The sequence below is a fragment of the Falco naumanni genome, chromosome 3 (genome assembly GCF_017639655.2).
Source record: "Falco naumanni isolate bFalNau1 chromosome 3, bFalNau1.pat, whole genome shotgun sequence".
Lineage (NCBI taxonomy): Eukaryota > Metazoa > Chordata > Aves > Falconiformes > Falconidae > Falco > Falco naumanni.
This window is the reverse complement of record NC_054056.1, coordinates 24,301,142-24,314,258: the sequence shown is the minus strand read 5'-3', so window position 1 is coordinate 24,314,258 and position 13,117 is coordinate 24,301,142. Positions and strand designations below refer to the sequence as shown.

At 47.3% G+C, this 13,117-nt stretch overlaps 1 protein-coding gene across 6 annotated transcripts in view; it reads left to right on the top strand.

Moving 5' to 3' along the window:
- Window positions 1-6,875, top strand: part of ATXN1 (ataxin 1) — a 218,803-nt gene extending 211,928 nt beyond the window's left edge. For all 6 annotated transcript variants that reach the window (XM_040586213.1, XM_040586216.1, XM_040586211.1 and 3 more), the window contains one exon: window positions 5,996-6,875. In XM_040586213.1, coding sequence (XP_040442147.1) covers window positions 5,996-6,526 — 531 coding nt within the window. In that variant the 3' untranslated portion in view covers window positions 6,527-6,875. The remainder of the gene's footprint in view (window positions 1-5,995) is intronic.
- Window positions 6,876-13,117: the final 6,242 nt, after the last annotated feature.

Here is a 13,117-nt window from a genome sequence, read left to right as displayed (position 1 = left end):
TATCTCTGCTTTGTGATTAGAGGAGCTGTCCTTGGATCGGGACCAGTTACTATAATTTGCCCTGGTGCCTTGAATCACAAGATTTCAAAAGTAGCAATCCCCCATCTGCAATTTTCATCTCGCTCAAACGTCTCCCCCTGCAGCCAGGCCACCGGTCTCCGCGCCAGCAGAAGAGGGACAAGTTAGCAGGTGGCATTTGTGCGTCCCTTGGCAGATCTGTGGGCGCAGGCGATGCGCTGCAGCCCTGGGCGCAGGGAAGAGAACCTTTGCAGGGGGTGGACTGCCATCCTCCGGCAGAGAGCAAGCCGAGCCTCAGGCACTACAAACCCAGGGCCAGGCACACGGGTCTCACCCAGCAAAGTGTCACCTTCGGAGAAGCCGGAGGAGAAGCCTATCAGCAGCGGGCTGACATCATCGCAGCTGAAATACTCCCCAGCTGTGTTTCCCACCAGGGATGCTTCCAGAATGGAGGGCGAGTCACGTAGAGATATGATTAGAAACGGGGGTTTAATTTAGGTTTCCTGCAGATTCCAGGACTTGGGTCTCTTCCCAGATCAGCTGTGTCCCTGCATAGTGGGGACGGCTCTGCCGGTTTTCCCTTGCCTGGGGAGGGAGAGAGAGATTGTTTCTACATGTTTGAAGTCTCCGTGACCTCACCCTCAGCCCGCCGTGGCTATATCCAAGCCTTTCTTCTTACTAGCAGGCGTGTGGCAGTCAGTACTTGTAGAAAATTGCCTGCCTGAAGAGGTCTTAGTCTTCTCCTTGGCAGAACAGCGTTTAGTCGTGCCGCTGCGAGCAGTGGCACTGTGAGGCTGCTGCATTTAAATACATCTTGGCTCTGGAGTACAGCGGGGCTACATCTGCATGTGTAGCGTAGCTTTGCAAAGTGTTTGATTACAATTAAGTTTCCGTTGCATACATATTTCTGGAAGGAAGGAGCTTTTTGAATGGTATTATCAAGGTGAGTGCGAGTTGTGAAGATTAAGTGCTAAACAAAAATAGCGTTGTTATCATTAGCTTTGGCTCACTTACGTACTCCTCCCAGGGATCTCTGGGAAGTCATGATAATATTGATTAATTTGTATTTTCAGACTCTGAGCAAACATTAGCTTATTTTTGCACCAATGGAGGGACAGAGGTAGGAGATTATTTTTAGCTGAGCATATACAACTGTAATGTAAATAGTGAGGCACCACGCAGCTGCTCTAGTATTGTATCACTGCAGGCCCACAGCTGCCCCTCCCCAGCACCGCACTTAGGCAGGAAAAGGTCATCCTCCCTCCTTTCCGCGTCTTTGAATCACCTGGCAAATCCAACCCTCTCCCAGGTATGGAAACCTAGAGGAAAATTAACCCACCTAAAGCTACGTGCCTTTGTAGTGGAATAACTAGCCGTAGCCCTGGAGGGATGCTAGGTTTCCATTTCACAGCATCCCTGCTCTGGGTTAGGAAGAAGCCAAAGTCCAGCTGTTACTCAAGTTGCCTAAAAGACCTACGGATCTGCATCTCTTTGTAATTCACGTATTATTCTTGTAATAACACTTTCAGCGTTACTACCTGCCCATTCTTTTGCTGCCAAGAGCAGGCAGAAGCCAGTAATTCACCTCCACGTTAAGGTCAAAACCCACAGGAGACGCAGAATCCATTCTCTGAAATGTTTGCTTTCACCCCTGTGTTTCAGTTCCTAATCATTCCTAAAGTGTAGTTTAAAAAGAGGAGATGAACATACAGTTCTTTATTTTCCTTTTTTAAAAACCAGAATCATAGACACTAGAGATAGAAAAGTCCCGTTAGAGCATGTAGTTAGTAGCCCTAACTAGTTTAGTTTAGTGTGTATTTTTTTAGACCATCATCTAGTTCAGTTTTCCTCTTCTGTGTCTGCACACACCCAAACCAGTTACTTTCTCCTGTACTCTGGGCTCTCCTTTTCATTATCTTTGGCACTGTAGCAGGCACAGGGTGGGATGTTGGTTCAGTCCGCTGCTGCAGAGGGAGATCTCTTCCAGCCTTCCCCTGGTGTGATCTCCGCGTCCATGTCCCCTGGTCACGAGGGCAGCAAGTCCTTGTTCCTCTGAGTGTCAGGGTGGCTGTGGTCTCTCTTCAGATGCATGTTACTGAATTCTGGGAGTGCAGCAGAAAAGAGCTCAGGTAATAAACTCAGCAGCCAGTGGTCTGGTGGGCAGAGGTGGCTCCTCTCGAGAAGCGCTGGGATCACATGGCAGTGGGAGACTGCAGCCCCGAACCTTCAAGCCCTGGGTGCGTTTGTTATAATAATGGTTTACTGAAGCTGGGCTAGATGCAGCCCTGGGGGGATGCCCACCCAGGCATCATGCCGGGTAGTCCCCGTGGCACGAGATGCTGCCTACAGCCCCAGAAATCTCTCAGAAGAAACCCACTCTTGTGAAGGCAGGTATTGTTCGGGGTGATGGGAACATCAGGAGTCCCAGAGGCTCTGAGTAGGGGGTTCCGTGGAAGCATGGCACTGCAGAGCCTTCCCTCTGTGGGAGAGAGAGCTGCTATCCCACAAATCCACCTGCTTGTATTTTGGACACAAGGAGTCTCTCGGCACCCACAGCAAGGCCTTCAGTGGAGAGCTCCACCACTTCATTGCACCTTGTTTCCAGAACTGCTTCCTTCCCTTTGTTTCCAGCTCGCCACTCTGAGTTTTCAGTACATTTAGTAATACCAAGGAGAAGAACGCTTAGTTGGAAAACGTGTGTTTATATTTATCAAAATACAGGTCACACAAACCACTTCTATTAGGCACCTTTTGCTTTACTGCTTGTTATGTTGGTTGCAGCCGTCAGCCCCAAAACTGAAGTTGCTGTGTCCCTCAGTGATGGGAAGGGTATTTTCTGAGCACCACCTTCCAGCTGCTGTCACCCCTGTTCCAGTGTCCCTGAATGATGGGACGGGTATTTTCTGGGCACCATCTTCCAGCTCCTATCATCCCTGTTCCAGCTCCAGCCAGGATTCCCTCAGCAGTCTGAGTTGCCTGCCTTACCTACTGAGTTTAGCTGAGAAATAAAATTATAAAGCGTTCTAGGAAATCGCAGATAGTCAGCAGCTGCACTGAAGAGTTTTGGGTGTTTTCACTGGTCACTCTTAAAAAATAAAAATAGAAATGTAGCTTGCAGTAGAGCCTTGGTGTGCTTGGAGAGGGACCAATATTTTGGTTTCTTGCTTTATCATCTTAGTAGTTGGAAAGCAGTTCCATATTTCTTTCTCTCCAGCAATAATCACAGCAAGATATTGGGGGAGGGAGCTTTTAAATTTTTTTTTTGTGTGTCGTAATGCAATGGTCAGAAAAAAATTATGTGGGGCTTTTTTTTACTGAACTTTCACACTTAAAAAGTTTTTGACTACTATTGCTTGTAGAGAGTGGTTACCTGAAGTCCAAAGTTAGCTGCAGCCAGAAGCAGCCAGCTAAAACGGGTTGGTAATCCGTGACGGAACCCATTTCAGGTTGATACTGATACACGCACGGTGACCGGATCGTGGAAATTCTGCCATTTCACCATCTTTATTATTTGGCGTTATTCATGATCACCACCACCAATTGTGGGATTTGTTTCAGTGATTGACAGTTCAGGCAAGTGTTTTGGATGCCCTGTTAAAAAAAAAAAAAAAAAATCACAACATGCGGTAGAAGTGTGTTCACATTAAGAGGAGCTTGTGTGTCAGTGAGGATGATGCACGCAAGCATGTTTGATTCCCACAGATACAAATAGCTTTTGACAAGGATGGGAAAGTAGAAAAGAAAAATCCGACAACCCCAGCAGGCAGGAAGAAGGGGAGAAAGAGGAGAGACACAGCAATATAAAGGGGAAAGCTATGTCCACTGGTTGATCCGTGCTTGGAGAGAAGCCTACAGCTTTGTGTAGACAGCATTTTCCATGGGAGATACTGGATATTCACCACTTCTCCCAGTCAGACCCCTTACTGAGATGCGTATTTATGGAACAGGATCCCAAACTCTGGGCAAATATTTCTTCAGATCCTGGGGCTGGAGTGTTTATGTCCAACCACATGGAGAGATGGGACTTTCACGGTTACCTTGCTCCACTTTCTCCATAGTCCAGAGGATAAACCAGGCCTAGAATCAGGTCCCTTTCCACTGTTGCCGTATCTGTAGTTGACTGTTGGTGGGCAGTTGTGGCTGGAAAAGGTTTAATATGGCAGAAATTGATGGGGGAGTATCTTGTGCCTCTAAACTGCTCCTTTTGAAATTCCTTGTACAGTGGCTGACTGCGCTGGGCCGGTGGAGTGGCAGGGTAATACGCGCAGTGTCATTTGCTGGCTTAGTTGCAGAAGTATGTAGCATATATTTATAGACTTACAAGTTTTTTCCAACAGAATCAACTGTCTCATAAACTGCAGTTGACTGCTGGTGCGTGGCATGGGCTTAACCAGTCGGAGGCACAGTAACATCCGATGGGAATCTTTGGTCTCCCAGTTGTGGAGCAGGAATTGATGAACAAAGGTGTTTAAGAACTGGAGTGCAGCATGCATCTCAAACTGCTTTTATTCCTGAATGCTGAAATGTATTTTTAACGACACAAAGCCATGCTCTCTGTGAGAGCGTTACTTGCTCCCAAGGGTGCGAGGTGGTTTTGCAATGCTGTGATACTCCTTTCAAGGGAGTCCATGTTCCCGGAGAGCAAAGGCTCTCCAGGTGGCTGGTGTGCTCCGTGCCTGCTGAATGGCTCATGAATGAGAAAAGCACATATATTCAGGTGTCCTCCTGCCCTTTAGCCCCTACCAAATCAGGTTTACACTATCACAGCAGGATTCTGACCCCCATGCCTGAGAAGAGCTCTGGAGGACACAGGCACCTTGGGGGCAGGGCAGTGGATATTGACTGCAGCATACATCACCTCCTCAGAGTTGACCTCATTGGCGTTGCACACAGCAAGTTAAAATTTTTCAAAGGTATTAACCAGAACGTGATGCCCTCGTTATGGTGTGCTGGGGGTGCTCAGCCCTGTGCGTTGTGATCGCCTGAGCCCCCATCAAGTGTTGGAGCCTGCAGACGCAGCACGGCGCGGTGGGCGCTGGGCTGCTGACACCCGCAGACATCAGCTGGTGTTTGGTGCTTTATCACACTGGGACCTCCAGGCCCAGCTGTCGCAAGGGCAAGGAGCCGTGAGCACCTGTTGCTGCGCTGTTCTCCAGGCTGTGGCAGCTCCCTGGAAGGTGGTTAGATGGGATTCATAACCAGGTGTGTTTTTAAAGGGAGGGTGGAGGAAGAGGGGGCACAGTGCAGAAGAGGAGGAGGAGGAGAAATGATCCTTTCCCTGAGGGAGTGCAGGACATGAGCTCAACAGCAGAGTGGGAGAGCGGGTGTGAGACGGGAAGAAACTGTACTGGTGACAGCACTGCTGGGGGCAGGCAGGTTCACGCTCACTGCTCGTACAGCTACAGCTCTGTACGTACTCATGCCCCCCCGCCCCCCGCCCCAGAAATCAGCGTGCCTTCAGCCGTTTCATGCCGTAAGTATACCTTGTTCAGGCAGAGGTGAGGATGGTGTACCTGTGGTCATTTAGGAAACTGCATGTCAGAACTGAGAGCTTCCCTTGAGCCGTCCTGTGGTTGGAAAGTGTCTTTAGATGTGGATGACGGGCTCGAGGTACCACAAGGGGATGGTGGGGAGCAGAGTTTACCAGCTGCCAAAGCTGTTCTCTTACCTCTTACGCCTTCTCTGAGCAGCTGAATAAAGGTAAAGCTTGATTCCCACTGCGGTCTTGTGCTAAGAAATGCTGAGCTAAGAGAACCCATTGACACTCGTGATGAGGACAGCCGTGAAGTCTGGTGGTCGATACTGATTTCGCAGAAACCGAGCAGCGCTTTTGCAATTTCAGCTTTATCCCACCCCCCCGCGCCAAGTGCCGCCTGCCGTGCAGGTGCGTGAGGGCGCACAGGTGATCTCACGCTCTCCCCTCTCTCCCCCCCTTCTGTCTCTCTCTCTCTCTCTGTTGTCCCCTCTCTTTCTGCAGGTCAGCGTGGAAGTCTTGGTAGAATACCCTTTTTTTGTATTTGGACAAGGCTGGTCATCCTGCTGCCCTGAGAGAACCAGCCAGCTCTTTGATTTGCCATGCTCCAAACTCTCGGTGGGGGACGTCTGCATATCACTCACGCTCAAGAACCTGAAGAACGGCTCTATTAAAAAGGGCCAGCCCATGGACTCAGCTAGTATCTTGCTGAAGCATTCAAAGAATGACAGTCTAGCTGGAAGTAGACACAGGTATGCGGAGCAGGAAAACGGGATTAATCAGGGAAGCGCACAGATGTTAGCTGAGAACGGTGAACTGAAGTTTCCGGACAAAATAGGATTGCCTGCAGCACCTTTGCTCACCAAAACAGAACCCAGCAAGCCCCCGGCAACGAGGAAGAGGAGGTGGTCAGCTCCCGAAACACGAAAACTAGAGAAATCGGAAGAGGAGCCACCTTTGACTCTTCCCAAGCCTTCTTTTATTCCTCAGGAGGTTAAGATTTGCATTGAAGGTCGATCCAACGTAGGAAAGTAAAAGTTGTTTGGGGAAAGGAAATTAGGCTATCCCTTGTCATTTTTATCCAGATTACTGTACTGTAGACTAAATAACCCAGTATTTACATGTTATCATCTTATTTTAGGTTTATGTTATAACCTTGTTGTTATAGTTGCAGCTGGTATTATGCAGGAGACTGGTGCATATGTTTTTCCACAAGTGTTTGTCAGTGACTAGGTTTATCGAGAGCTATGGAAGGGGCAGTATCTGCTTCACACACCCTTAGTGGAAATGAATGTGTTGTCATGGCTCCTGTTTTCTAACACCTCGTGTAGGACAGGGTCCAGCTGTGATTTTGTTTTCTTTTCCTTGTCTTTTTTTTTTTTTTTTTTTTTTTTTTTGGGGGGGGGGGGCGGGGCGGGGGGGGGAGGGGGTGGTGGTGGGGAGGTGTTTTGTTGTTTTGGTTCCTGTTCTAGTTTTTTGGGGGGGAGGTGAGGAGAAGGGAAGTGTAGCAGAGGTGTATGTCACATGTGGGGTGCGTGCGTGTGTGCGTGCGTGTGGGTAGCTGCACGCCGGTCCCGAGGAGGGACGTCGGCTGGGCAAAGAGGTTTCCTCACCCCGGGGGAATGTTGAGGACACAACCCATGGGTGTTACTGAAAAGGATCAGACAGTCTCTTGACATTTTCAACAAGCCAACTCTTACTCAAGGCTCTACAGTGTGTGTGTATATATATATATATATATGTGTGTATATATATATATATTTGTGTGTGTGTATATGTATATATATATATTTCTCCCCCCATGGGGTCTGACTGCACTGATTTTTACTCCTCAAGCAACTGCCACACCAACGTTTCCGTTCCGCTTGCTAGTGCAGTTCCATTGCCCAGGCTCAGCAGACGGGGAGGCTGTACGGACCCTTGCACTGGTCAGCCTGCAAGGTGGTCCTCCCTGGCGGGGGGGGGGGTGTGTGCGTGCGTGTGGCGTGGGTGTGCGTGGGTGTGCGAGGAGGCCTCCGGCTCCACGGATGCGCCTGGCTCAGGCTCGGGCCGGGCTCAGGATCACTCCTGTTTCTGTGCAGTGTTAGACGAATCGACCGGGTTACGCCATTGACATTTGCTTCCACAAGGTAGACGCATACTGCCCCTTTGAGATCACAGGCATCCATCGTTTGCAGTTAGGTTGCAAATCTTTGTCTTTAACTCTAGTACTGGTTTTTTTGTTCATGATTATGGACAACTGGTGCCACTTCTTTCAAATTGCGGTGTGACACAGGAATCCGCTGTTGAAGATGAACCTAGAATGTCTTTAAGCACTTAAAATGCTGTTCACACTTTATTGCTGAGCATCCTGGTCTAACACTCAGTACGTACTGTATCTCACTTTAATCTGCTCAGAAAGCAACAACAACAAACAAACAAACAAATCTCTTCAACACTGTAACTACATGCAACTGTGTAAAGTTTTCTCACAGGCAAGATGCTGAAAGTTTTAATGTGGTTTCAAAGGGATGAATGTGAATTATTGAACTAGTATGTGACAGTCATTGTCCACAAAGGACTACTTAATAGGAGGCACTTTTTAAACTTTAATGCTTGAGAAAGAGTTAAAGGCATATGCGAGCTGACATAATAAAAAAAAAAAAAAAAAAAAAAAAAAAAAACAAGAGAAAGGAAAAAGGAAAGAGAAAAAAAATCATTGTCCAGTGTTTTTGAAAAAGATGGACTTTAAAGAATCTTGCAATTTGCACATCTTGAGTTTATCATTTGTGTGGTATTCCTGCAGTTTTTACCTAATAATGTTGTGGGTTGGGGGGGATCTGAAAGAGCATAAACAAATGTAGCAATTACTCACTAACCTGCCTATGCTGTAGGCCATTTCGTAGGGTTACGTTCCTTTCAAAGTTCATTTTTTGGTCTTTCTACCATATCTGCCACACAGAACCAGGTCCTACCGGGACAACTCTGAGAATTTTTCTTCAGACTTGCTGAGAGAGTTTTCCACAAGAAACATTTCTATACTTAAGCCAGGTGTTTGTTTTGAAAACAAACCTACTGTTATTTTATTATTATTATTATTTGTTATTTTAATTGCATCGTTTTCCATTGGAAAGGCGACATTTCAAGAGTTTGGTACAAACCAAGTGGGGGGGGGGGGGGGATTTGTGCCGTTCAGTCTTTTCTTTCCCCAGGTAGGGCCGGATCCTTTGAGGTGCTGTGCACCCAGCCTCCTGCGCGAGCCTCGGGGAGGTGCAGGTATGAAGTACCGCAGGGCTGATCGCTAAAGCCTCTTGCTGCCGCTAGAACGATCCCCTTGATTTGGGTGGGATTGCGCGGGGGCCCTGCATGAGCAAGCGTTCGTGTCGGCGGGTTTGGTGGGCGAGTTCGCATCCTTCAGGTAGTTTTGAAGAAGCTGTACTGATAGGGAGAAAAGGAAATAAAAGTCCATCATTAGAAACGCAGTAACCTAAAGTGAACAAATTTATTTAAAATCTTGTTTTCCCTCTCCCCTGAAATACAGTGCTTTTATTTAAGAGAAGAAATGTTAACCCCGGACCCCAGCTTTGACTCTGTTATTTGTTACTTGAAATTTAGCTCACACCAGACCTAATTGTTTTTATACCATATTATGGGGTGCACCAAAAAGCTGAAATACGTTTAAAATAGCTTGAAACTTTTCTTGAATTTCCTTGAATTTTATTAACCTCTCAGCAGGCTACCAAATAGCTGAGTGGGTTTCTTCTCACAGTCACACTGCTTAGTTAGTGCTTATTTGTTAATATTTCTGCTCAGAGAAGTTGCTTAATCTTCCATATACTCTGCTCAGGGCACTTGCAATTTATTGTTTTGTTTCCTGTTTTGTTTTTAAGCTTTGATGGTAAAGGAATAGAAAGAATTACAGATTTTAGTTCACAGTCGTACCACTATTTCCATACTTCATGTGTACTCGGAAGGAAAAAAAAAATCTCAAGTAAAACCATACGTATACACATTTGTGGTTAATAAGGAAGCAGGGGCTATTAAACTGACTGGATCTATTCAACTAACACTAAAAAAATATAAAAAATAATAATAATAAAAAAATATGTTTGGAGCAATAGGAATGTATTAGTTCTGTGCTTGTATTTCAGACTGAAGAATTCTGAAATAACTGGTTCTTTCCAAACAATTGTCCCTTTCCATGCTTTGGCTTTTGTAGGATGTGCAATACTTTACGTGCCAACTTAGACTCACCTGTGCGGTGTTAGCTAGATCTCATACCCACTTCTGATTTCCCCAGTCTTGTTCTTTTTTGAGTAGTTTCTTTCTTTCTACCTTTTTATTTCCCCTGTTAATAACTCCCTCCCAATCCCCCTTGCCCCCCCCCTCCCCCCCCCCCCCCCCCAAAAAAAAAACGTAAGTAAAATACATAACATATTAAGGGCCAAGCATCCCTTGCCCTGGGAAACACAAACCGGTTTTGTATTTGATGTTAAAAAAGATCCAGGAAGAAAAAAAAAAAAAGAAAAAAGAAAAAAAAAAGTTGTATTAATGTTTGCGTGCCATCCAGGTGGAGGGTGGCACTCGGCCACGTGGTGCCCCCCGCCTGGACGGCACGCAGGCGAAACCTGGCTCCCACCCAGGAGAGAGGGGTCCCCCTGGAGACCAAGTCCTTTGCAAGGGGGGCTTTGCCTCTCCCCCTGGCACCAAGCGTCCCTTGCAGCGAGCCCCCATGCCTGGGAGGGCCACCCATCCCCGGCTGCGCGCTGAAACACCGCTCGCAGGCACAGGGATGCTGAGGCCGAGCCGGAGGAGGAGGTGTAGCCGCTGCTGCTGCGCGGCGGCCGCTTTGCAATAGTAACTGACAGTAGTTTTCTTTTCCTCTCTGGTGGTTTTTTTTTTTTTTCTTTCTTTCTTTTTGTAGCAGACTTTTTAGTTTACAACAAAACGCATACAATCACCAAGAAATTAGTCAGGGCAAAGAAAAATAAAACAAGAACCTCTTTATAGGGATTTCTAAAAAAAAATATCTATCTATCTGTCTATCTATCTTATCTATCTATCTAATCTATATATCTATATATATATAAAATGACTGTTCCTTATAGCGTTTAACTTAGGCATTGTTTCAGTTTGTCTGGGCCACATCACAGGGAATTTGAGTTTGATGTCACTTACCTCGAGTCCTCTGGTCGAGACCCACATCGGAGTCACCGCTGACCTATTTTACCATTTTGTACGTTGCCCTGGGGCTTGCTTTCCCTCAGAGACACAGACCTCGGGAGGAGGGGACACACACACGTTCCTCTTTTTTATTCCTTTAATTCCTTCGTTCCATTGTCGCTTTGTTCGACCTGTCGTTCCCGTCATTTTCTCAGCATGGGGAAGTGACATCACTACTCTCTTTTCCCTTAAGTCAAGGAACATTTAGAAACCTTTCACACCTTTTACTCAGGGATGGGGCTGGCATATGTGTGGTACACTGATGTGACCAGAAGCAGCACTTTTACTGCTCCGGAGTAGGGATGTACAATGTTCGTGTCAAGTTTGGATTTCCTGCATCTCATCGTTTAAACTTTGTAGATCTCACGTAGATTGCAATACAAAAGCAGCAGGCTCAGTGTGAACCGTAGCTGTTGGTTATCACGAAAATTCACTCTCTGCAGATTTACTTTACTTTGAAGTGTGTTGCCAATAGTAAAAAAAGGAAACGGTGGAATTCTGTTAGTACTTGCAACTGCTAAAAACAAAAACCAACCTGGATCAAGGAGAGCGAATCCTCAGTATTTTTATAAACACTAATGGTGTTATGTCAAAGAGGGGCTCTTGGCGCAGTGCTCTGCGTGCCCTGGGACCCGGCTCTGCAAACACTTACACGCTTGCTCGGGGGAGGTCGGCTGGCCAGCAAGGGCTGCTTGGGCGCTTGCCCTGCAGCACGTGTGTAAATCGTTGTGAAACTGAAGCTTGGTTCAGGCAGGGCCAGATGTGACCTTAATCGGGCAGCTGGAAAAATCTTGGGATTCATCCAGGTTTGCCAGGTGGGCAGGAGGGATTTGGCCCGTTGAAATGTTTCTGCTGTCCCAGGAACTTCACGAATGGCAAGCCGGGACGTGAACTCGTACACATAATTTTCATGTCTTTCCTCCCCATCATCACAGGTAACAGCAGAGTCCGCTCCGGGCTCTGGCCAGTGCTGATGTGAAAGGCAAGGGGGGTGAACGCACCGCCAGAGTGCAGGCAGTAATTTCCTTTCCTCTGGTTTATCCAGCCCTCCCACCCCACCAAATCCTGCAATATGCCGCAGAATGAGAATTTGCTGATGCAGATACGCAGACGTGCACACACACACACACCCAGACAGAAGTGTCTGTTTGCACACGAATAAATACGTGTGAATTTTTTTTACGCGTACGCCTACATGTCCACTTGATTCCCTGTCCTGAGGACAGCCTTGCTTTGTGTCAATAGGGAAATTCCAAACGCGTTGCACACCTCTACTCCAGAGTTCAATTTCTTTTACATAGACGACCTCGCTTCAGATGTGTTACCTTTACTGATAGGATCTTTTCTTGTAGCACTATACCTTGTGGGAATATTTTTTGATGTAAACCTAATTTGAGAAGCTTATTAAAAATAGAAACTTTTTTTGAAGCACTCACATTGAGGAGTACAGGTAATGTTTTAAAAAATTGCACAAAAGAAAAATGAATGTTGGAATGATTAATTCAGTGTTTGAAAAAGAGATGGCTCTGTTTGAACAGTGAGTTTCATACCTTGTTTGTAAAAAAAAAAAAAAGTTTTTAAATACAAAAGCAGAGAAAGGTTGAAAGTTACATGTTTTTTGTATATAGAAAATGTCATGTCTAGATGATCTGATTTGTATTGGCTTTGGCCAGGAAGAATTATTACTTAAAAGGCTCTTAAAGAACAACTGTGCTTAATTTTCTGTTCGTATTACATGGGTCCCGTTTCTGGGGAATGGAGTCACGCTTCACACTGTTTATTCCTGTGCTGAAAACACACCTTGGAGCAGCAATTCTCGAGTGCAGCTACCGGGCACTTCAGAGGGTGGCTGCGGTGCAAACCTGGAGCTTTGCTCTCCAGCTCCACTTTGGCTTTAAGTCTCTCCCGCCCGCGCCGAGGGAACTGCTGGCAGCGCAGGGCACGGCTGGCTCCGAGGGAGGCCTCGGCTGTGCCCTTCGCGGCCGCCCCAGTGCCCGAGCCCTGCCGGGGATGGGGCTGGCAGCGCCGCAGCAGCCGCCCCGCGCCGAAGCCGCTGCTGGCCGAGCGCGACCCGCTTGGTTCCTGCCCGAAGCCTTTCGGCCCCCGGTTTTCCTCTCCCTGGGATGCTGCTCCGTGTTTTTTTCAGCACTTCCTGTTGCAGACGAAACCCAAAGAGTATAACCCTGAGCAAGAAGTGCTTGTAACAAGGGATCCAGGCCCAGCGCTAGCAGCAGCGATACCCGCGGTGAGCTGGCCGTCCCCACACGGCTCTTGGGGCCGCGGCGCAGCCTGGCACACAAGCGCGGTTCCAGTCGTGGTCTTGACTGATGGCGAGACCGGTCTTTTTCAGAAGCCAAAAGGAGAGGATCCCGAAGCAGTTTCTGAGGAGAGGGTCCTTCTCCTGTCCAAAGATTGAGCCGGGCA